The following is a 25,290-nucleotide window of genomic DNA, read 5'->3' as shown; positions in this document are numbered from 1 at the left end:
AGAAATAAAGACATATCTGAAATAAAGATCTGGGGAGAGCAAATAGGAAAGTATAATGGCTGGAGAAACTGGTTAACATCTTTCTGAGAGTTACTTGACAGATAGAGTCCAGGGTTGGAGGAGGCATATTTGAAACAAGAAGAATAACAGTGGGAGTGGAGAGAAGGAGGAATGTGTTAAGATCATTCAAAAAGCTTAGAGGATTTTAGAAACTGATCAGACATTCTGGATAGAACAAATTTTCAATTCTGAATTACTAATATTAATAAAAAGATCATTCCAGGTAACAAGAGTTATTGAGAAAATTAGTCAGTATAAAGGAAAACTTTTAATTTCTGTTGACTCTGCCCCACCCCCCACCTTCCAAAATTATTAGGCTTATACTTTTGTAACTCTTGTTAGGAACTAGAATAAAGATAAACTTTCTATAAGACTATTTGACTGTGGTGGTGGAGAAGACTCTTGTTAGTCCCTAGGACAACAAGGAGATCCAACCAGTCAATCCTATAGGAAAGCAACCCTGCATATTCATTGGAAGGACTGATACTGAGGCTGAAGCACCAATACTTTGGCCACCTGATGTGAAGAATTGACTCATTGGAAAAGACCTGGATGCTGGGAAAATTTAAGGCAGAAGGAGAAGGGGATGACAGAGGTTGAAATAATTGGATGACATCACCAATTCAGTGGACATCATTTGAGCAAGCTCCGGGAGTCAGTGATAGACAGGGAAGTCTGGTGTACTGCAGTCCATGGTGTCGCAAAGAGTTGGACATGACTGAGCGACTGAACTGAACTGAGAGTAATCCAACATAGTTTGCTCTGCTACTTGTAAAAATGTACAATTATAAAATCATGTGATGTAGGTTTAAAATAAAGAGTCAAAGGATTACTTAATAATCATATTTGAAGGTGGGAATATGAGTATTCATCCATAGCTGGATCCTGACAAAGATCAAATATGATTCAGTTCAGTCACTCAGTCGTGTCCGACTCTTTACGACCCCATGAATTGCAGCATGCCAGGCCTCCCTGTCCATCACCAACTCCTGGAGTTCACCCCAACTCATGTCCATCAAGTTCGTGATGCCATCCAGCCATCTCATCCTCTGTCGTCCCCTTCTCCTCCTGCCCCCAATCCCTCCCAGCATCAGGGTCTTTTCCAGTGAGTCAACTCTTCACATCAGGTGGCCAAAGTATTGGAGTTTCAGCTTTAGCATCAGTCCTTCCAAAGAACACTGAGGACTGATCTCCTTTAGAATGGACTGGTTGGATCTCCTTGCAGTCCAAGGGACTCTCAAGAGTCTTCTCCAACACCACAGTTCAAAAGCATCAATTCTTCGGCACTCAGCTTTCTTCAGTCCAATTCTCACATCCATACATGACCACAGGAAAAACCATAGCCTTGACTAGATGGAACTTTGTTGGCAAAGTAATGTCTCTGCTTTTGAATATGCCATCTAGGTTGGTCATAACTTTCCTTCCAAGGAGTAAGCGTCTTTTAATTTCATGGCTGCAGTCACCATCTGCCATGATTTTGGAGCCCAAAAGAATAAAGTCTGACACTGTTTCCACTGTTTCCCCATCTATTTGCCATGAAGTGATGGGACCAGATGCCATGATCTTTGTTTTCTGAATGTTGAGCTTTAAGCCAACTTTTTCACTCTCCTCTTTCACTTTCATCAAGAAGCTTTTTAGTTCCTCTTCACTTTCTGCCATAAGGGTGGTATCATCGGCTTATCTGAGGTTATTGATATTTCTCCCAGCAATCTTGAATCCAGCTTGTGCTTCTTCCAGCCCAGGGTTTCTCATGATGTACTTTGCATATAAGTTAAATAAGCAGGGTGACAATATATAGCCTTAAGACACTCCTTTTCCTATTTGGAACCAATCTGTTGTTCCATGTCCAGTTCTACCTGTTGCTTCCTGACCTGCATACAGGTTTCTCAAGAGGCAGGTCTGGTGGTCTGGTATTCCCATCTCTTTCAGAATATTCCACAGTTTATTTTGATCAACACAGTCAAAGGCTTTGGCATAGTCAATAAAGCAGAAATAGATGTTTTTCTGGAACTCTCTTCCTTTTTCCATGATCCAGTGGATGTTGGCAATTTAATCTCTGGTTCTTCTGCCTTTTCTAAAACCAGCTTGAACATCTGGAAGTTCATGGTTCATGTATTGCTGAAGCCTGGCTTGGAGAATTTTGAGCATTACTTTACTAGCGTGTGAGATGAGTGCAATTGTGCAGTAGTTTGAGCATTCTTTGGCATTGCCTTTCTTTGGGATTGGAATGAAAACTAACCTTTTCCAATCCTGTGGCCACTGCTGAGTTTTCCAAATTTGCTGGCATATCAAGTGCAGCACTTTCACAGCATCATCTTTCAGGATTTGAAATAGCTCAACTGGAATTCCATCACCTCCAGTAGCTTTTATTATACGTGCACTTTGTTTTGTAAATTGAACTAATGTGGATAGGTGAAGTATAGTTGATTTACAATGTTATGTTAGTGTACAGCAAAGTGAATCAATTATATATATATATTTTTTATATATATAAAACATACATTATGTATTTATATAAATGTAAAATTATATATATATATATAAAATACAAAAATCATATTGATTATATTCTTTGCAGCCAAAGATGAAAAGCTCTATACAGTCAGCAAGAACAAGATCGGGAGCTGACTGTGACTCAGTCAGCTGACTGTGACTCAGTCAGCTGACTGTGACTCAGTCAGCTGACTGTGACTCAGTCAGCTGACTGTGACTCAGATCATGAACTCCTCATTGCCAAATTCAGACATAAAATGAAGAAACTAGGGAAAGCCACTGGACCATTCAGGTATGATGTAAATCAAATCCCTTACAGTGGAAATGACAAATAGATTCAAGGGATTAGAGCTGATAGAGGGCCTGAAAAACTACGGATGGAGGTTTGTGACACTGTACAGGAGGCAGGGATCAACACTATCCCCAAGAAAAGGAAATGCAAAAAGGCCAAATGGCTGTCTGAGGAGGCCTTACAAATAGCTGTGAAAAGAAGAGAAGCGAAAGGCTAAGCAGAAAAGGAAAGATATACCCATTTGAATGCAGAGTTCCAAAGAATAGCAAAGAGAGATAAGAAAGCCTTCCTCAGTGATCAATGCAAAGAAATAGAGGAAAACAACAGAATGGGAAAGACTAGAAATCTCTTGAAGAAAATTAGAGATACAAAAGGAACATTTCATGCAAAGGTGGGTATGATAAAGGACAGAAATGGTATGGACCTAAAAGAAGCAGAAGATATTAACAAGAGGTGGCAAGAATACACAGAACTAAACAAAAAAGATCTTCATGACCCAGATAATCACAATGGTGTGATCCCTCACCTAGAGCCAGACATCCTGAAATGCAAAGTCAAGTGGGCCTTAGGAAGCATCACTACAAACAAAGCTAACGGAGGTGATGGAATTCCAGTTGAGCTATTTCAAATCCTAAAAGATGATTCTGTGAAAGTGCTGCACTCAATATGCCAACAAATTTGGAAAACTCAGCAGTGGCCACAGGATTGGAAAAGGTCAGTTTTCATTCCAATCCTAAAGAAAGGCAATGCCAAAGAATGCTCAAACTACCACACAATTGTTCTCATCTCACACGCTAGTAAAGTAATGCTCAAAATTGTCCAAGCCAGGCTTCAACAGTACATGCACTGTGAACTTCCAGATGTTCAAGCTGGTTTTAGAAAAGGCAGAGGAACCAGAGATCAAATTGCCAACATCTGTTGGATCATCAAAAAAGCAAGGGAGTTCCAGAAAAACATCTACTTCTGCTTTATTGACTATGCCAAAGCCTTTGACTGTGTTGATCAAAATAAACTGTGGAAAAATCTGAAAGAGATGGGAATACCAGACCACCTGACCTGACTCTTGAGAAATATGTATGCAGGTCAGGAAGCAAGAGACTGGTTCCAGATAGGAAAAGGAGTACATCAAGGCTGTATATTGTCACCCTGCTTATATGCAGAGTACATCATGTGAAATGCTGGGCTGGATGAAGCACAAGCTGGATTCAAGATTGCCAGGAGAAATATCAATAATATCAGATATGTAGATAACACCACCCTTATGGCAGAAAGCAAAGAACTTAAGAGCCTCTTGATGAAAGTGAAAGAGGAGAGTGAAAAAATTGGCTTAAAGCTCAACATTCAGAAAACTAAGATCATGACATCTGGAATTATGACATTAGGAAACAGTGGAAACAGTGACAGACTTTATTTTGGGGGGCTCCAAAATCACTGCAGATGGTGACTGCAGCCATGAAATTAAAAGGCACTTGCTCCTTGGAAGAAAAGTTATGACCAACCTAGACAGCATATTGAAAAGCAGAGGCATTACTTTGCCAACAAAGGTCCATCTAGTCAAAGCTATTGCTTTTCCACTGGTCATGTATGGATGTGAGAGTTGGACTGTGAAGAAAGCTGAGCGCTGAAGAATTGATGTTTTTGAACTGTGGTGTTGGAGAAGACTCCTGAGAGTCCCTTGTACTGCAATGATATCAAACCAGTCCATCCTAAAGGAAATCAATCCTGAATATTCATTGGAGGGACTGACGCAGAAGCTGAAACTCCAATACTTTTGCCACCTGATGCAAAGAACTGACTCATTTGAAAAGACTCTGATGCTGGGAAAGATTGAAGGCAGGAGGAGAAGGGGACGAAAGAGGATGAGATGGTTGGATGACATCACTGACTGAATGGACATGAGCTTGAGTAAACTCCGGGAGTTTTTTATGGATAGGGCAGCCTGGTGTGCTGCAGTCCATGAGGTCACAAAGAGTTGGACACGACTGAGTGACCGAACGGAACTGAAATTATATATATAGAGAGAGTTCCCTGTACTATACAGTAGGTTCCTGTTAGTTATCTATTTTATTTATAAAAGAAAGTGAAGTCACTCAGTCGTGTCCAACTCTTTGCGACTCAGTGAACTGTAGCCTCCAGGCTCCTCCATCCATGGAATTTTCTAAGCAAGAGAACTGGAGTGGGTTACCATTTCCTTCTCCAGGGGATCTTCCCGACCCAAGGATCGAACCCAGGTGTCCTCATTGCGGGTAGACAGTTTACCATTTGAGCCACCAGGGAATCCCAGTTTTTATATATAGTAATGTGTATATGTCACTCCCAATCTCTCAGTTTACCACCCCTCCCAACTTTGCCTCTAGGTAACTTTAAATTTGTTTTCTACATCTGTGACTCAATTTCTGGTTTTTAAATAGGTTTATTTGTACCACCTTTTTTAGATTCCACATACAAGCAATATCATATGGTATTTGTCTTTCTGTGTCCCATAAAAATTAAACGGGAGCATTTACGCTAATGAGATACCTAGAGTGTTATTGTAGAGAAATCATGTCAGGGTATAATATAAGAACTTGTGAGAAAATTACCTTTGCATCTTCTCTTTTAGTCTTTGCTTTTGCTCTGTCTTCTTGCTGACTGTAAGAAATAGGAAAAAAGAGAAAAGAAATGAATCTTAATATGGTAGATTCTTAACACTCACTGGTTGATCATTTGTTGCTTTCATTATTCTCAAGCAACTCCAATGATCCAGTTATAGTAGGTGTCATTTTATTGGGTAATAATTAGAATGATTTATTTCATCTCAAGAGAATGGTATTCAAGAAATAATCACTTAATTAACAAGGAAACTTATTTAGCTTCTCAGCAAATAACTTGCAATAGGACTTTATTACTTGCTGATTCTTTTGCATTTGCAAAAGGTACAAAACTCTTCATGCAAGTCAAGGCGTTAGTGGCTCAGTCATGTCCGACTTTTTGCTACTCAATGGATTGTAGCCCATCGGGCATCTCTGTCCATGGAATTCTCCAGGCAGTAATGCTGGAGTGGGTTGCCATTCTCTTCTCCAGGGGATTTTCCAGACCCAGGGATTGAACCTGGGTCTTCTGCGTTGCAGGCAGATTCTTTACTGTCTGAGCCACCAAGGAAGTCCCCCTCCAAAAAAAAACTCTTTATAAAGTGGTAATATTTAGCTTCTGGGAGGAGTATAGCATGATGATTAAGAAGAAAGACTCTGCAGCAAAATTGAACAAGAAACACAGAAAGTGTCAACCTGTCTGTGTCTTTGTCATCTTTAAGTGCGGGAGATAGAGTGGAAGGATAGGAGAAGTAATAAGAATACTTCTCTCATAGGACTGTGTGAGCATTACATGAGTTGATACATAGCCAAGCAATGAGAATAAGTATCTGGTATATAATAAAGGGATTGATAAAAGTGATCAATATCATCAGCATTATCAGCATTATTGAAAATTAACTCTCCAAGAACAGGCATATGTTTAAATGAGAGTAACAGCTTTTAGCCCTTTTGGAAAAGTAACAGTGTTGCAAACTGAGTTTAATATGCTCAGTCTAGAGCATAATTTGATCTATAATGCAGATAATTCAATCATATAGAGACAAAAATAATTTTATATGTTACAATCAGCATAAATTCTTATTGATCAAATTAAAACTTAAAAAGTTGAGAACTCTATTTGTATATGCTATTAAAGTGTGCAAGAAATGACTATGGAGGAAAGCATGATTCTTAAGAAAGGCAATAGCCTTTGCTAACATATCCTTAAAATATGAGATAATAAAACTTTAATTGAATAAAGAATTTTTACATTGATGGAAGAAACTAACTAAAATAGCTCCAAAATTGTGGAGTTTCTTAAACTTCATTATTTGAAAACTGATCCAAACTTTACTATGATGAGTGTAAATTGTCTGTAAGATGTAACATATTTCCCTTTCATAATGTAGTTAGAGGAAAGAGCAGAGATGACCATTAGGTGGCAGTCTTACTTCCTCATCTCTGAAAGATTAATATCAAGAATAGACTGAAATAAGCCTAAATACATGTAAATGTTACTACCAAAACAATGAGAAATCTTATCATTTTCTTCATTTTTCCTGTGCCAAAATTTATATCATCCTCATCTTCTCTGGGCCTTAATTTTTTTTCATCTATAACTTGTGATAATACCAAACCCATTACATACGGTTGTTGTAAAGATTAAATGAGACTGGGCAGCAAAGCCCTCAACAAGTATATGCTGATTATATGCATTCAATAAATGTTGGTTATGATAATTATATGGTCATTGTCATGATTTCCATGTAACAGATTTTTTTAATGTTTCCATGGCTCTCTCACACTATGGGACAAATCTCCTGGGTTATATTGCTCTCAGCTAGGGGAGATGGAATGACTGAGTCCTTTCAGAAATTCTGTGGCTGCTGCCAAGTTGCTTTAGTCATGTCCGACTCTGTGCGACCCCATAAACAGCAGCCCACCAGGCTCCCCCATCCCTGGGATTCTCTAGGCAAGAACACCGGAGTGGGTTGCCATTTCCTTCTCCAATGCATGAAAGTGTAAAGTGAAAGTGAAGTCGCTCAGTCGTGTCTGACTGTTAGCGACCCCATGGACTGCAGCCTACCAGGCTCCTCCATCCATGGGATTTTCCAGGCAAGAGTACTGGAGTGGGTTGCCATTGCCTTCTCCTTCAGAAATTCTAGGCATATAGAAAATAGAGTATCCCTTGGGACAAAGAGCAAAAGACTTAAGGAAAATCATTGACTCCGGTTTAAGAGGACATACCACGTTGTCTATTGAGAATAGAGTCATACTTTAGTCCCTATAAATGGGGTATTGAACTCCTGCACAATAAAATCATCATTCCTGAAGCAGTCCTTCTCTAACTATTGCAGAGCTCATCTTCATGTTGTATCCAAATCTGTCTCCCTGTATCTCTCATCAGTTTTAATCCTGTTGCTTGCAGTCACACAGAATGAGTAGAAAGAAAAATAGTGAACCAAAACAAAAAATTCCTAAAATCCGCTGTATTCCATAATGATATCAATGTATATAATCTCATGTATTTCCTCTCTCAGTTAATAATCCTTCATAAAACTAAAAGCATTTAGTGTGGTTTTCACAGAGTAGTCTCTGCTCTGAAAAAAAGTTCTTTCTGAAATGTCCTGAAATAATTATGTATTCTTTGCATCACAGAAGTTATCATCTAAAAATTCTCCATTTGTTTTTCAGTTTTGGATTTGTTTTGTTTTTGTTTTTCAGTTCATTTAAATGTGACACAGAAAAAAAGGCTAGCTATGCCTAAGTGGAAAATGTGTTATTCACAATTATTTGAAAACTTCCCTTAGCAGTTCCCTGCCCCCAAGCCTCAGAAGCCCTGGGCTCTACTCACAAGAAGGCCTCGCACATGGAGCAGGTGTTGCCATGCATCTTCCCATCTGGGCCCTGGACGGGATCGTTCTCTCGAGTACAGAGAAGCTGTCCATTCTTCCTGGATTTGCGGTATTCGCTGCACAGCTCCTGTGAAATCAAGGAGGGAAGTCTGAGCTGTTGAACACAAGTTGGATCAGATTGCAAAAAATCCTGAAGTTTAGACTTTTTTTCTCAAATTGGGTTCATCAGTTGGTAAATTTTAGAATAACTTTGAGGACACAAGCAATTTTAAATGATGGAAGTTATAGACCCTCAACCTAGAAACAGTTATCTATGCACATGTGTGCATGCACACATATAAACAAATACACAAACACAAACTGTATTCGTGTTTCATACGGTTTTAAAGAATTTATGGGTGCCCTGAATGCCACCTATGGATCCCAGGTCCATATGCCTCTGACTTGTTGCAGAAGGTCCTCTTACCTCAAAGGAAGGTGTGGTCTCAGTTTGTCTTTTATTTCTTGATTCACCTTCCTTCTTTTTCTTTTCTTTTTCTTCTGCTTGGCTAAAAGAGAGTCATTTAAAGAGAAATGAGTAAGAATTCTAGACTATCCAGATTTAAAGTGATCTAAAGTACTCAAATATTTGATTATTACAGTTGATATAAATTATGAACTATGTATGCACTCTTGGGCATATTGGTATGTTTGCTAGTGATCTGTCACATGATTTCTGATGATTTCATATCCCACTCCACAAGGGTGTTATCCTTGTTTCAGATCATTTACACTCCCATGGGAACTCAACCAGCAAGTGATATGCAAGAATCATTCTTGGATTCTTACAACATTGTGCTAAAATGTGCCACACACACACATACAAACGCCATTGACAAGAACAGACACAATTTAAGAAAGAGAAACAAGCTCCCAAAGAGAGAGATGAAGCAGAAAGGGCAGAACCCTCCCTCATTTTCCCAGCATCTGCTCTACTCACAAGAAGGCCTCACACATGGAGCAGGTGTTGCCATGCATCTTCCCATCTGGGCCCTGGACAGGATCGTTCTCTCTGGTGCATGGGAGTTTCCCATTTCTCACAAACTGGCGGTATTCACTGCACACCTCCTGCCAAAATAGAGAAGGTAATCTAGAAATACATTTCATCCCCATTCAAAGCAGAAGTTCAAAGCATTTCCACTGGTAGAAACTAATCTTTTGAGTCCAGGACTTTAGTTGTGTTTCTCTCAAATATAAAATTCAACTCAAGGAGCAAAACTCATGATTTGCTAAGAGACGGAAACAAACAAGACATCAGAGGATGCATAATAAAAGAGGGAGGCAAGTAAACTCTACTAGACATAGGATGAAACAAGTACACACATACAGGTCCAAGAAAATCTGAGAACCCAAATGTTGGGACCATGAAATCTGATTGTGGAAATCAGGGAAGATGTTTTCTGGGAATTACAATAATTTGAGTGAGACTTTGAAGAGTAAGTAGGATTTTCCTGGTTAAGAAATAGATTGAGAAATATACATTTGAGATTGCTAAAATGAGCTGAGGGGCACATGTTGGAGACTACATGGCATATATAGCAGCATGTGAATTTCTGAACAGCAGTACGGAGCCAAATAAGAGCTAAGGAGACTAAAATGCATCCTTCAGTTGATAATGAGTTATTTGTGCATTTTAAGAAGATAAGTATTATGATCTGGTTGATATTTTGAAACTTTAGTCCAGCTGTGTTAGGGAGAATGGCTGGATAAGGAAAAAAAAAATTAGAAAAGGAGGATTCGACTTTTATCATTTAAAATAACTTACATAGGTCCATGAAAATGAATATTGTAGCATTTCAAAGGTAAAAACCATGTTTTTTCCAGGTGTGCAAGGTATTTTTTAACCCAACTCAGAGGTGAAATTTCAAAAATTCACCTGTAGAAAATACACACCAAGTGTCTCTGAAAACTGAGTAGCAAAAGCTAGTCCAGTCTGTTACATGATAAAAGTAGAACTAGTACTCATTTTTTTTTCCCCAGACTGCAAATAAGTCCTTTTCATTGTACAGAGTTAGTCTCTGAAGCAGCAAGAATTGATCAGTCTGCATAGCATGCATCTCAATGTCATCTCTAGATTGAAGGGTTAAGGTTTTCTGGGGATTTTTGCAGGGCAGTATGCCAGCATTTAGGTTCTTTGAAGTGTGTTCAAATTATAGTCTACTCACTGCATATGAGGGTGCTTTTCCAGATTCTCTTTTACTTCTTGCTTTTGCTTCAGCCTTTTTCTTTTCTTCAGCTTCTGCTTGGCTGAATGAGGGGGTGGAAAAAGGACAGATCCATAGAACCAAACCCAGGCAATGGCTTCTCCATGTTCCTGCACTGCTAATCTGTCCTCCATCCTTAGGAAGGAGCAACGTGGCCCCTTTATCACTACATATTAATGAGAAACAGCACACAACAGCCTCCATTGTGGTAAAGTACCTTATCTTCTTCATAGTTTCTGTTTAACATTGAAATAAAGATAGCAATACTGGGAGACTTGCTTTCTGAAAATTACCTTTATTGACCACGCTCAGAAAAGGAACATCATCAGCATTCATCAAGGAGATACCAAAACTACTAGCTTGGTGACATTACCCCTGGAGGCTGAAAGTGGCCTTAACAAAGCCCACCGACTGGTCCCCTTGTTTCAGAGACAAGGTGAAGTAGTGAGGGCTTTGCTTGTGATCTCAGGACATGACCACAGCTAACCAAGAACTTTCCTCAAGTCTATGTTCAATCTACCACCTCATGTATACCCTAGATTTATTCATTCAATTTATATGTACTGCCTACTCAGGACTGTGTTCTCTATAAGGAAATGTAGGATGGATAGAAAAAGATTAATAATGGCCATACCTTGATAAGCCAAATGAGCCTGTTTGTTCTCTACAATGGAATTGTATGATATGTACAGTTAACTGATGGTATTTCAACTATACATGGTTGTCAGTCAAAGCAAAAGGTCAAACTAAATATAGTGAACTACTTAATCTGAACTCAATCAAATAAACTGAGCCCAATCCCAGATTTTGAAACCAAACTCAATTATAACTTACTGAGAAATGTCACAGTATAAAAAGCAACATGTACTGTTATTTTATGAGTTCATGGATGTTTCATGGGCAACTTTAATAATCAATTTCTGCAGTTTATGTGTTAATTTGGGGAAGACTAAATGCCTATAAACTTGTACAACAGGTTCACAATATGAAGCTTCAGCAGTAGGAGAATTTGATATTTGTGTAAATCAGGATGTTCCAGTGCGAAGGAATAGATGTTGGGGGAAACAGACATCTTGGCATAAATAGCTCTAGATACGTACTCCCGCCTCTATTATTAATATTCTCCGTGTAACTTCTGTAGCTCCGTCCCCAGTTCTGAAAACAGGCTAGTTCTATTAAATTACTGTAGGATCCTTTTACTCCTCAACATTCTAAAAGTCTATACTCACTAGAAGGCTTGACACATGGAACACAGGTTGCCATGCATTTTCCCATCTGGTCCACGAACAGGGTCGTTTTCTCTGGTACAGAAAAGTACTCCATTCTTGGCACGATCCTGATACTCACTGCACAGTTTCTGAATAATGGAAATCAGACAGTTTAGAGATGGTTCTTTGTTTATAAATGTATGATATTCTTTATAAATGTATGATATTCTTTATCAAAGATGTTAGAAAAGAGGAATTAAGGATCAAAAATAAAACTTTTAGGGTTTAGAATTTTCTAAAATTTGTGATATTTCTCCTTAAAAGATTCATTCACTTAAGTATTCAACAAATGTATTAAGTTAGAGGGATTAAATATGAATGTGATTTGGCCCTTTTATGTTGAATGAAGAGGATAAGGGATTACAATATGAAAAGCTAAGGGATATGACACATGTCTAAAGTTAAGTGTGCACCAGCATAAAGGAAAGAATGATTCAAGGAAGTTCACAGAAGAACTTATACATGAGTTGTATCTTTAGAATGTGTCTAGGAAAACAATGTGGCAAAAATGTACTCCAGGAGGAATTATGATATGCAAAGCCAGAGGTGTAAAAGAACAGGTTATTTTCAGATAATCTATCACAGCCATGAGTACAATGGCTAAAGAATTATCAGGACACAAAGAGGAAGGTTTGGGAACTGGTCAAAAGGAGAATTTGAAGATAAGTCAGAAACAGACCACTAAACTTTGAAAAGACGTCTGCACTTTATTCATCGGAAACAGGAAAACAATATTTATAGCAGAGAAAAATCTAATCAGATTTTTGTTATAAAAAAATTTGTCCAGTCAGATGTGTGGAGGGTTTAGGTGACTAAAGACTGAAGTTAGGGAAACTCTAGAAGACAAGGGAGGGAGGGAGAGGGAAGGAAGGGAAAGAGAAGAAGGAAGAAACTGAAAATGAAACATAAAAGGATAGCTGGGGGGCATTTGATAGCTAAAATCAAAAGGCCTTTGTAACACAGAATTGAAAGGAGAAAGCAACTGAAACTGAGACCTTAACAATAAGAGTTATGTGAAGACAGAAGGTGGACTAAGGGAGTGAGCTATGTTAAGTAGAGTTTCTTCATGGAGTGAAATGGCCCAGTATACTTTAAACATTAGATTTCCATAATGCCATTGGTTCGTGGATGTTTCCTACTCTGAAAACAACATGGAAGATGAATCTTGAGGATTGAGGAGGATGCTGGCTAGAAGTATAGAGACCAGGCAGGATGCCTATGCATCAGTGCAAAGGAAAGCTGGTAGGTGTCTGAGCTAAGATGGTGAGTGAGTGAGTGAAAGTTGCTAGGTTGTGTCCGACTCTTTGCAACCCCATGGCCTATATACAGTCCATAGAATTCTCTAGGTCAAAATATTGGAGCAGGTAGCCATTCCATTCTGGAGTAAAAGGCACACACACACACCCTATAAAAGTCATAACTAAGTTGATCAAACTAATCCTTACCTCAGTATCTCTTTTAGCTTTTTCATTATCCTTTTTCAAGATTTCATCTGCTTTATTTTTTTCTTCTGAAAACTGCTGTTTGCTGGAGACAGAAATGAAAAGGGGAATGAATATAGATGTTTTGAATCTTCAAGCAGCAAAACAGTCATTTAGATGCAGGTAGAAACAAACAACTAAGTGTTCCTGAGTTTTAGAACAAACAGTTTCAAATCACCCTAAAGCCCTGATTAAATTGAAATCTTTACTATTTTCCCAAAGAACCCCTTTCATTTTGCCTTCAAGTTTGCTGTTTGCCATTTCTTCCCATTGTAGCAATCTTTTTTTTTTTTTTTGTCATCTTCTCTTTTAAATCTCCCCCAACTTAAATTCTACCTTCTTTAAGAAGACATCCCATACCTCAGAATGGAAATGAGTTATACATCTTTTACTGTGTTTTCATATTGGATTTTCTTCTCTTATAGGATAGTTTTCATTCTCTTTGGCAGAGAGAGTGTGTGTGCACGCATACACATGTGCACACGTGCATACACATCCATGTATTGCTGTTAGCCTTAAAAAAGCTTCTTGAGAGCCAGGATCTTTGTCCATACATTCATCCATTATTTATTCAACATTTGGTTAGTAATTATTTTCTGGCAAGCATTAGATAGCACCCTGGGCATAGAGTACTTTGCAATATGAGCACATATTCTATCTTCTTAGAACTTACAGACCAGTAGAGCAGAGTGATAGTCGATAGATAGTACTAGAAATAATTATACAAATATAAACTATTATGATTGTTATAAAACTATTAAATGTTATAAAGATTGAATTTAATTAGTGATTTTAAGAGACCTTATCCAAGAAAGTATAATTTTGATATGAAATACACAGAAGAGACATTAGCTGACCAACAGAAGAACTAGCAGTTCAAAGGAAAGAGCTTATAGAGTTCAAGGATCTGAAAGAAAGTGTGATGAGACCTTTCCTGAGCCATCTTTATATATGTCCTAATTTATGTGTTGTGGGATCTGCTCTTTTCCCAGGGCCAGATGTCCAAGATGAAAAGATAGAGTTAATCTAGTTCACATATGAACATGAATTTTTTTGTGGGCATCCCATCTATTCTGCCACAGTGGGGGAATGTATGTATGTGTGTGCTCAGTTGCTTAATTACGTCCAACTCTTTTGCAACCCTAAGGACTGTATAGCCCTCCAGGCTGCTCTGTCCATGGAATTTCCCAGGCAAGAATACTGGAGCAGGTTGCCATTTCCTATTGCAGGGGATCTTCCTGACCCAGGGAACAAATCCACATCTCTTGTGTCTCCTGCATTGGCAGGCAGATTCTTTACCACTGCACCACTTGAGAAGCCCTAATGTGGTAATAACTGAAGGAAAATAATCAGTCCTGGTGCCTACTTTTAACTCTCGATCTGTACATAGGTTTGCAAAGAGTGGGACATGACTGAGCACACACACACTATGACTAGCCCACAAGAAGGCTTACAAAGGTGATGGGAAGAAATGGTAACAAGTATTTTGTGATCCAGTCATCTCACTGGAAACTAGAATCCACTTGTATTAAAAAAGAAATATTAGAGCTTGCTTGTTAGGTGGTATTATGATCTGTAGAGGATATAACATTGCTCAGAAGTTCTCAACAGCAAATCTTCCCATAAACACTGTTCTTATCCCATCATTTTAGTCAATCTTTACTTCACCTTTTGAGTCACTCCAAAGAAACCACATCTATACTTACAAAATTTCAGCACACAGGGCACATTTGTTGCCATGTATCCTGCCATCAGGGCCACGGACAGGGTCACTTTCCCGTGTACAGAAAAGTCTTCCATTCCTCACTTGATTTTCATATTCCTTGCAAAGATCCTTTAAAAAAGACAAGTAATTACATTTCGCACTTTTCTACCCTTTAACCTAGAAAAATGTACATCATGTATTTATTTTCAAAGAATGTTATATCCAGAAGGTGCTAATAAACACATATATTAAGGGGAGTTAATGAGAAAATAGAAATTATATTGTCAAATTACTTGGTACTTGTATCTACTGTGTGGTTCATATACTAAAAGGTAAAAGAGCCTAGGAAAGAATCAGGCTGAGGAAATATTTTCTAAGATCAGATAGTTACTGTTAACTTTCAAATCTGTGAAAAAAATAAAAGGTCTGTCATGGGGTTCCAAAGAATAAGAACATAACAAAACACAGCAGCCAAGACAAGAGAAATGTTGCCAATAAGCAGAATATAGAATCTGTGAGATAAGATATTTAAGAGCTGCTTAATAGGAACAAGTCAAGAACAATCTGCATAATCTGCAAGGGAAAAGAAATAAGATGGCATCCAACAGTATGCTTACTCTGTTTTTCACTCTGTGGATCATTTTAATTTACTCTTCCTCATCAGTGCTCATTTCTAACACTGCACGTGGAAACCTCAAAGAGTGAACCTAATTTTCTTCACTTTTCACTTAGAATTGTGGGCCATCAAGACTAATCTTTATCTTTTGTTGCTGTTCAGTTGCTCAGTCATGTCTGACTATTTGTGACCCCATGGACTACAGCACTCCAGGATTCCCTGTCCTTCGCCATCTCCTGGAGTTTGCTCAAGATCATGTCCATTGAGTCAGTGATGAAAACCAACCATCTCATCCTCTGTCGTCTCCTTCTACTCCTGCCCTCAATCTTTCCCAGCATCAGGGTCTTTTCCAACGAGTTGGCTCTTCCCATCAGGTGGCCAAAGTATTGGAGCTTCAGCTTCAGCATCAGTCCTTCCAATGAATATTTACAGTTGATTTTCTTTAGGATTGACTGGTTTGATCTCCTTGCAGTCTAAAGGACTCTCAAGAGTCTTCAGCACCACAGTTAGACGGCATCAATTCTTTGGCACTCAGTCTTTTTTATCATCTACCTCTCATATCCATACATGACTACGGGAAAAAACATAGCTTTGACTAGATGGACCTTTGTAGGCAAAGTAATATCTCTGCTTTTTAATACTCTGTCTAGGTTTGTCATAGCTTTTCTTCCAAGGAGCAAGCATCTTTTAATCTCATGGCTGCAGTCACTGTCTGCAGTGATTTTGGAGCCCAAGGAAATAAAGTCTGTCACTGTTTCCATTGTTTCCCCATCTATTTGCCATGAAGTAATGGGATGGGATGCCATGATCTTTGTTTTTTGAATGTTGAGTTTTAAGCCAGCTTTTTCACTTTCCTCTTTCACTTTCATCAAGAGGTTCTTCAGTTCTTCTTCTCTTTCTGCCATAAGGGTGGTGAAATCTGCATATCTGAGGTTACTGATATTTCTCCTAGCAATCTTGATTCCAGCTTGTGCTCCATCCAGCTTGGCATTTCATATGATGTACTCTGCATATAAGTTAAATAAGCAGGGTGACAACATACAGCCTTGACATACTAAATGATTACTGGTCCCATTTTGGAACCAGTCTGTTATTCCATGTCTAGTCCTAACTGCTGCTTCTTGATCTGCATACAGATATCTCAGGAGGCAGGTAAGGTGGTCTGGTACTCTCATCTCTTTAAGAATTTTCCACAGTTTGTTGTGATCCACACAGTCAAAGGCTTTGGCATAGTTAATGAAGCAGAAGTAGGTTTTCTTCTGGAATTCGCTTGCTTTTTCTATGATCCAGCAGATGGTGGCAATTTGATCTTTTTAGCCTTTTCTAAATCCAGCTTGTATATCTGGAAGTTCTCACTTCACTGTTGAAGCCTAGCTTGAAGGATTTTGAGCATTACTTTGCTAGCATGTGATATGAGTGCAATTGTGTGGAAGTTTGAATATTCTTTGGCATTGTCTTTCTTTGGGAATGAAAACTGACCTTTTCCAGTTCTGTGACCACTGCTGAGTTTTCCAGATTTGCTGGGATACTGAGTGCAGCACTTTCACAGCAACATTTTTAATGGTTTGAAATAGCTCAGCTGGAATTCCATCACCTCTACTATCTTTGTAGTGATGTTTCCTAAGACCCACTTGACTTCACACTTCAGGATGTCTGGGCCTAGGGGAGTGATCACATTATCATGGTTATCTGGGTTATTAAGATCTTTTTTGTATAGTTCTTCTGCGTATTCTTCCACTCATTCTCAATTTCTTCTGCTTCAATTAGGTGCATACCATTTCTGTCCTTTATTGTGCCCATCTTTGCATGAAATGTTCCCTTGGTATCTCTAATTTTCTTGAAGAGATCTCTAGTCTTTCCTATTCTATTGTTTTTCTATTCTTCTATTTTTCTATTGTCTTTCCTATTCTATTTTTTTGCATTGTTCACTTAAAAAGGCTTTCTTATCTCTCCTTGCTATTCTCTGGAACTCTGCATTCAGATGGATATATCTTTCCTTTTCTCCTTTGCCTTTTGCTTCTCTCCTTTTCTTAGCTATTTTTAAGGCCTCCTCAGACAGCCATTTTGCCTTTTGTATTTCTTTTTCTTAGGGGTGGTTTTGATCACCACCTGTACAATGTTATGGACCTCTGTCCGTAGTTCTTCAGGCACACTGTCTATCAAATCTAATCCCTTGAATCTATTTGTCACTTCCACTGTATAATTGTAAGGGATTTGATTTAGGTCATATCTGAATGGCCTAATGTTTTCCCTAGTTTCTTCAATTTAAGCCTGAATTTGGCAATAAGGAGTTCATGATCTGAGCCACAGTCAACTCCTGGTCCTGTTTTTGCTGATTGTTTAGAGCTACTCTATCTTTGGTTACAAAAAATATAATCAATCTGACTTAGGTATTGACCTAAGTCACAGTGCAGAATCGTCTCTTGCTATTACCAGAGTGTTGTCTTGGCAAAACTGTTAGACTTTGTCCTGCATTATTTTGTATTCCAAGACCAAACTTTCCTGTTATTCCAGGTATCTCTTGACTTCCTACTTTTGCTTTCCAATCCCCTATGATGAAAAGGACATCTTTTTTTTTTTTTTTTTTTTTGATATTAGTTCTAGAAGGTCTTGTAGGTCTTCATAAAACTGTTTAACTTAAGCTTCTTCAGCATTAGTGGTTGGGGTATATACTTGGATTACTGGGACACTGAATGGTTTGCCTTGGAAATGAACTGAGATCATTCTGTGGTTTCTGAGATTGCACCCAAGTACTGCATTTCGGACTCTTGCTGACTAAGAGGGCTATTCCATATCTTCTAAGGGATTCTTGCCCACAGTAGTTCAGTTCAGTTCAGTTCAGTCACTCAGTCGTGTCCGACTCTTTGCGACCCCATGAATCGCAGCACGCCAGGCCTCCCTGTCCATCAACAACTCCCAGAGTTCACTCAGATTCACGTCCATCGAGTCAGTGATGCCATCCAGCCATCTCATTCTCTGTCGTCCCCTTCTCCTCCTGCCCCCAATCCCTCCCAGCATCAGAGTCTTTTCCAATGAGTCAACTCTTCGCATGAGGTGGCCAAAGTACTGGAGTTTCAGCTTTAGCATCATTCCTTCCAAGGAAATCCCAGGGCTGATCTCCTTCAGAATGGACTGGTTGGACCTCCTTGCAGTCCAAGGGACTCTCAAGAGTCTTCTCCAACACCACAGTAGTAGATATATCTATTTAGAAAACCTAAGAAGGTTGCGACTTAATCCCCAAATTCGGAAGAAGTCTATATCCACAAATTTCCTGATTGATGCTTTCAGTATTTTTCAGTATTTTCAGTATTTCTCTCTGTGTTTTCAAAATTCTATTAGATGAGGGCCATAAATGTATACACATAAATATATATATATATATGTGTATATATATGTGTGTGTACATATATATATATAATTCTATTTGGTGAGGGCATATATATATGTATATATGAATAATGATGTCTATAAGTAATGTTTTGGAATAAATATATATTTTAAACTTTTTATATATTTATAATATATATAATTAAATAAAACTATTTTGGCATATATATGTATATATCGAATCACTATGACACATACCTGAAACTAATGTGATACCGTATGTTAATTATACTTCAATTAAAAACCTTATTTAATAAAAGAATGTGATTTGGAGTCAGAAGTGAAATTAAATTGTGGCTCTAACTCACTGGGAAACCATAGCAAAGTCGCCTCACCTTTGAGACTTCAGTCTCACTACCAACACAAAGGAGGTTTTCAGAACAGCTGCTCTTTAGGACCTTTCCTAGATCTAGTATTCTCTAATTTTAAAAAAATAACTCACATTTCACTAGAATACTTTAAAAGAGAATCTAATGAGAAGATACTTGTTTTTGGAGGAGTAATAGGTATGCTCTCAACTTCCTGATTGTAACAATCTAGGAATACAGACACAGAAGACTGTCATCTGATAATCATAGCATGGTAATAAAATTAATGCTCAATGGTTCCCATAAAAGAAACAATGATAATTTCAGTTTATAAGTTATGATTCATCCAAGGAGATTCTAAAGACATACTGTGTGATCAACCCACTGACAGGTTAATCATGGGGTAAATACTGAGCCATCACTCTAATGCAGTCCCATTCAACAAAATCACATCTAGTGACCCCATCAAAACAATGACCCCAGCCATTGAGAGTAAAAGAAGGAAAAGTAGCTGAGACAGGATGAAAGACAAGGGAAAAGGAACTGTCTGTTGATGAAGTAATGCAAAATTGATCTCACAAGATGACCCAAAGTGTTAAACTGACATTTAACAACCACCACAAAAGAAGTGTTTTTGAAATCTCAGTGAGTGTTGAACAAAGTATTGATAATTACGAGTGTTCTGTGTTTCTTAAACTCTGAGTGCCCTATTTAGGGTGGGACATTTGATCCGTTGAATTGCATTATAAAGTGGAAGTTCAGCTCTTAACTACCAAGAATTGGACCTGCATGTCCCTTTAGGAAAATACAGGCCCTACAACCCGCAAAAATAGTATCCTTATATTAGCACAAAAGAGCGCAGGACACAGAATTGGAATCCAACAGGAGGGTGCGATTTAAATCATTTACCCAGCCTCCATATTTTACTAATAAGAAAATTGAGACATGGACAGAAGAGATGAGTTGCTCAGTTTGACACACTCAGAGCAGGACTAAAACTCAAGTGTCCTCACTTTTCAGCAAAAGACTTTGTTGTTGTTTGGTCACTCAGTCGTGTCTGACTCTTTGTGACCCCATGGACTGTAGCCTGCCAGGCTCCTCTGTCCATGGGAATTCTCCAGGCAAGAATACTGGAGTGGGTTGGCATTTCCTTCTCCAGGGGACCTTCCCAACCCAGGGATTGAACTCATGTCTTCTGCATTGGCAGGTGGCTTTTTTACCACTGAGCCACCAGGGAACCTTATTACCAAAATAACTACCATCATTTTCATTGACAGTAAAGTTTAATAACCTTGGTGATTTAAGAAATCCAGGCTACGTTACCTACAGTGAGTATTCAATTAACAAAAAGAATAATTTTTTTATATTAGATTGAAAAGCTAAATCATCAAATAATTTGAAAAATCCTTAATTTTAAAGGTATTTTAAAAACCACAATATCAGTATTTGAAGTTTTTGTTTAATTAGAAGCGTGACCTTTATAAATGCAGGCCTCTCTGAACATAATAACCATAATGGAAAAATGAATAACTAACTTGCATTAGTAGGATTATACAATGAAGACACCAGTGAATATACTGTTGAAAAGACTCTGGAATTGTTTTAAAGTTATTTCTGTCAAATTTATATTATATTGCCTTTTAAACTAACCTAGTCAAAGCAAAAGTAATTTAAGCCAAAGAGAAGACTGGTGGAAATGAAATAGTATTTAATTTGTATAAATTTTGTCTTTTTTTTTTTTTTTTTAAGCAAGGACAGAAATTGCACATTTTGAGCTTTAGGTGGGAAAAGCTATTTTAAAGTTGAATCTAATGATTAATATACTAGGAAGATTATTCTAGGAGTAGTATAGCAGGAATTCAACTTGGGGAACTTTAAGGAAAAAAGCTCAATATAATAATGGACCGTGACATTACTGAATTACCTTAAAGGTTCAAGTATAAGTTGTTATATTTATGTCCACAGGAACTAAATTATGTTGATGAGAAATTTACCTTTTCAGCACTACGTCGAATTCTAGTTTCATTTTCTCGCTTGGCATTTTCTTCAGCTTCTTTTAAGCTGTTAAGAAAACAGTTGATTGATTTATGACTGTATCAGATTTTCAATGTCCAGTTCTGTGCTAAGCAGTTCTATACCCTGTGCTCTAGCTTACTAAACCCATCCACTTACATGAGACAAGCTTTCCCCTGTCTCAAATGTTTGAGCCAGAAAATTGCCAGAGATAAGGGTGGGTGTGAAACTGACTCACCGACAGTCAATTAGAAGCTTTGTTCTGTAAAATTGGATGGGTGTGACTACTTGATTGACAAACATATGACTGTCAGGAAAACTTGCTTTAACAAGCAGAACCAAGAGCTTTAAAACAATCCTGTGACAAGCATGAAACCGAACTAAGCATCTGAAGTACATGTTGTCAAACACACCCTTATGTATAGCTTTTTATACCTTGTAAAGTATTTGTTTGTCTTCATGTAGAAGCACCCTTGTCACTAAAAAGTTACATTGAACAAAGCTTGGAAATCCTTTCAGATCTATTATATAATTGCAATTTTATCTTAGAAATAGGCATGATTATCTTAGTTCTATGGAGCAAGAAACCAACCAGGAGTCAAGGAGGTCAAATTCTCTAGGGAATGAAAAGAAACACAAAATCACAGAATTAAGGCAGGTTTGAGCACTAAAAGTACATGCCTTGTAGATAAAAAAGTGGAAATGAGGATGATTTCCTGTCTGGAAACCAGTTAGTCTCTGCTTTGTAAACCTGAGAGGACACGCCCTTGAAATCCACAATGTGCTGTGCTTAGTCGCTCAGTCATGTCTGACTCTTTGTGACCCCATGGACTGTAGCCCATCAGGCTCCTCTGTCCAAGGGGATTCTCCAGGCAAGAATACTGGAGTGGGTTGCCATGCCCTTCTCCAGGGGATCTTCCCAACCCAGGGATCGAACCCAGGTCTCCTGCATTGCAGGCGGATTCTTTATAGTCTGAGCCACCAGGGATACCCAAGAATACTGGAGTGGATAGCCTATCCCTTCCCCAGGGGATCTTCTTGGCCCAGGAATTGAACCTGGGTCTCCTGCGTTGCAGGCAGATTCTTTACCAGCTGAGCTACCAGGGAAGGCCTGAATTCTACAGTAGCATACTGTGATTTTCAAAGACAGGTGCAAAGTTCTTTAATCTGTTGAGTCTTTCTCTGTCCTGATTTTAAAGATCCAACAATGTAAACAGAGCATTTAAGGCTTTCTAACACACAGATTAGAGTCTGTGCTTTGTTTAACAGCCAGAATATTAAAGACTAACTGGATCTTATTCATATCTGGGGCTCAGTGTTCAGGGTAGCATCAAGCACTGAGAGAAAGATTAACCCAAGAGTTCTTCCCTTTCACAAAGCCCACCCCACCTTTTATACAACTAATACATTTAGGCACACGACATAATTATTTTCAACTGCCATTTTCAGAAAGATTATCTACACATGCCTGAATAAAGCAGTGCATGTCAAATGACTTATTTAGATTATTCCAGAAGAGAGCACCTTTTAAATTTTGAAATATTGTGCCTTAAACAACACTATCATTTAAATCATTATCATTAAACAAATTAACAGTCTTGAATTAGATAACTAGTACAACCACTTTATCCACTCCTTTTAAGAAACATTAGCAGATAATATGAATTAAAAAGAGAAGAAGACACTGTGGAAGCAGAGACCATTTCACCTTATAAAGATCAAGGATAACATGCTTCAGGAAAAGGACTTTCTTGCTCTGTGGGGTGGTTCTCAGAACAGCAACCAAGTGCATTCTCAACAGACTCACCTGCGAGCCTGCAAGGGGGTGAGGTTACTTACAAAAGCTCGGCGCACATTGCACACTTGTTGCCGTGCGTCCTTCCATCAGGACCAAGAACTGGGTCATTTTCCCTTGTGCATCCAAGTCTTCCATCCTTCACATAAGGCCGAAAATCACTACATATATCCTGAAGAACAGAGAAAGGAACTTGACATTTACCATTCTGATGGTAATGCTTACCACACTGTCTTCAGAAATTTTATAGAGCCCAGTGGCCCTCTGCCCAGGACACACTAGCTACCTGGAGCAGTGCCAGTGTGTAGAAGCAGGTCATTAAGTGCTGTGTAATTCACAGGGTTCACTATAGAGCTCATTTACTTGTTTATTCATTTGTTAGTAAACGTGGATAGCCTGTGATGTGCTAGAACCAAGGTAGAACACAGTCCTTGCCCTGAACTCGTTCACAATCTACTGGATGATACAAAGAGACTTTTAAAATACAGTGTGCTGCAGAGAACTGTATTGAGTATCCTATGATAAACCATAATGGAAAAGAATATTAAAAAGAATGTGTGTGTGTGTGTGTAACTGAATCACTTTGGTGTACAGAAGAAACTGATACAACATTGTAAATCAACTGTACTTCAATTTTAAAAATGACAAAAATATAGTTTAAATGAATATGAAGAAAAAAAAATACAATGTGTTAAATGTCTCGGTGGAGGTAACCTCAAGTGCTGCACTTGCATATTGGAAGGTCACCAGATTTTGACTTGGGAAAATCATCCAACTATAAAAAATCAAGTGTGAGGTGTACGAGACACTCACTCACTTCCCCTATTATCACAGGCTCACAGAATTTTAGCATCAAAAGAAGGTATGTGGTCCAATTCTCGTTGTAGATATGGAAACACTGGTAAAGTGTGGTTGAGTAATCTGCCTGAGATCCTGACTGTCAGTGACAGGGGTTTCTACTCAGGTTCAGTAGCTGAAGTAGATCCCTTTGTACAACACATGTAGCTTCTTTCTTTCCCTCCTTCCCTCCTTTTCTTTTCTCTTTTCTTCATAGAAAGCAGAAATAGAGATGAAAGGTCTAACTACCAAAGTAATCCACTCCAGTTTCAGGAGCTATCAGTTGCTTTTCATCTAAATGAGCAGTATTCTACTTCCGGTGCAGCAAGAATTCGTTCTTTCCAAACACGTCCATCAAAGAAGGAAGAAGAGAGCATCTTCTTTCTTGTCAGAGTCAGTCCCCCCATGTCTCCCCCCATTCTGACATTTGTCCTCACCTGTTCTGGCTTAGTGTTCTCACATTCTCCTTCACTTTTTATGCCAACTTGAGCTCTGGTTTCACTGGAATTCAAAGTTAGTAGACACAGCAGTTTAATATCATGGAACTTCTCAGCATATGCAGTTTCTGTTCATTGTATTTTGATCCTCCTTTGCTTTTGAAAATAGGTAGCACATTGAATCCTTTACTTACTCTTTCTAATGAAATCCCATTTCTATAAATTACAGTCAAAGAAATTTGGAGAGCATGTTGGAGGTAAGATTCAGACTTTCTACCATTCTTTATTGGGGTTATGATAATATTTTGTTTTTCATGGGAAATACATAAGGCCCTAATTAATATTGTTCTGCCTAACAGAGCATTAAAAGCATGCCTGAGAACATAGTAGCACAAATATAAGATACATTTTCTATTCTAAAAAGATCTGTAGCATCTATATACCAATAAAAATATAATAAAAATAAAATTTAAAAAAACTAAGTAGTTAAAACTGATAGGAAAAAAATCATACCAAAAGGTATCAGCTGAAGGAAAATATAAAAATTGAATTCCAGTGACATTACAGAGTTTCTTAGCAGACAGAGCTAAGAAGGAAATGCAGTGAGCAAGCTGATTCTCACTGTATAATCAAAAAGTCATATACCAGAAATGAGAGGCTCAAATAAGCTCTCCACACAAAACATGGTAAGATTCCCCACATAAAACAAGGTCAGAACTAATACACAGTGTGGTCATAGTGGTGTTACAAATGCACTCCTAATAACAACTTGTATAACAACTTGTTCTTTCTGTGCCTATTTTTGCTTTCTGTTTCTTTATGTTGACCCTTGGTGAAAGTTGAAGATACAGTTTTAGTGTGTATTTCTGAAAATGCAATCATGTGAGAGATCAGAGTGATTTAATTCAGTTGTGCTTGGTAAAAATATTCATTATAAGGAGGGACAAA

The 25,290-nt window shown here is 38.2% G+C and overlaps 1 protein-coding gene across 16 annotated transcripts in view; it reads right to left on the bottom strand.

The window, feature by feature from the left end:
- The window catches only part of SPINK5 (serine peptidase inhibitor Kazal type 5), a 268,353-nt gene that overhangs the window by 42,820 nt on the left and 200,243 nt on the right, over positions 1-25,290 (bottom strand). For all 16 annotated transcript variants that reach the window (XM_055557751.1, XM_055557713.1, XM_055557706.1 and 13 more), the window contains 11 exons: positions 24,343-24,406; positions 23,113-23,240; positions 21,255-21,321; positions 14,951-15,078; positions 13,209-13,290; positions 11,725-11,852; positions 10,457-10,538; positions 9,232-9,359; positions 8,719-8,800; positions 8,252-8,379; positions 5,428-5,476 (listed from right to left, as the gene is read on the bottom strand). In XM_055557751.1, the coding sequence (XP_055413726.1) occupies positions 5,428-5,476; positions 8,252-8,379; positions 8,719-8,800; positions 9,232-9,359; positions 10,457-10,538; positions 11,725-11,852; positions 13,209-13,290; positions 14,951-15,078; positions 21,255-21,321; positions 23,113-23,240; positions 24,343-24,406 (1,066 nt within the window). The remainder of the gene's footprint in view (positions 1-5,427; positions 5,477-8,251; positions 8,380-8,718; positions 8,801-9,231; positions 9,360-10,456; positions 10,539-11,724; positions 11,853-13,208; positions 13,291-14,950; positions 15,079-21,254; positions 21,322-23,112; positions 23,241-24,342; positions 24,407-25,290) is intronic.

The sequence above is a fragment of the Bubalus kerabau genome, chromosome 1 (genome assembly GCF_029407905.1).
Source record: "Bubalus kerabau isolate K-KA32 ecotype Philippines breed swamp buffalo chromosome 1, PCC_UOA_SB_1v2, whole genome shotgun sequence".
NCBI classification, from domain to species: Eukaryota; Metazoa; Chordata; class Mammalia; order Artiodactyla; family Bovidae; genus Bubalus; species Bubalus kerabau.
Note: the sequence above shows the minus strand (reverse complement) of the source record. Positions and strands in the feature narration are given on the sequence as shown.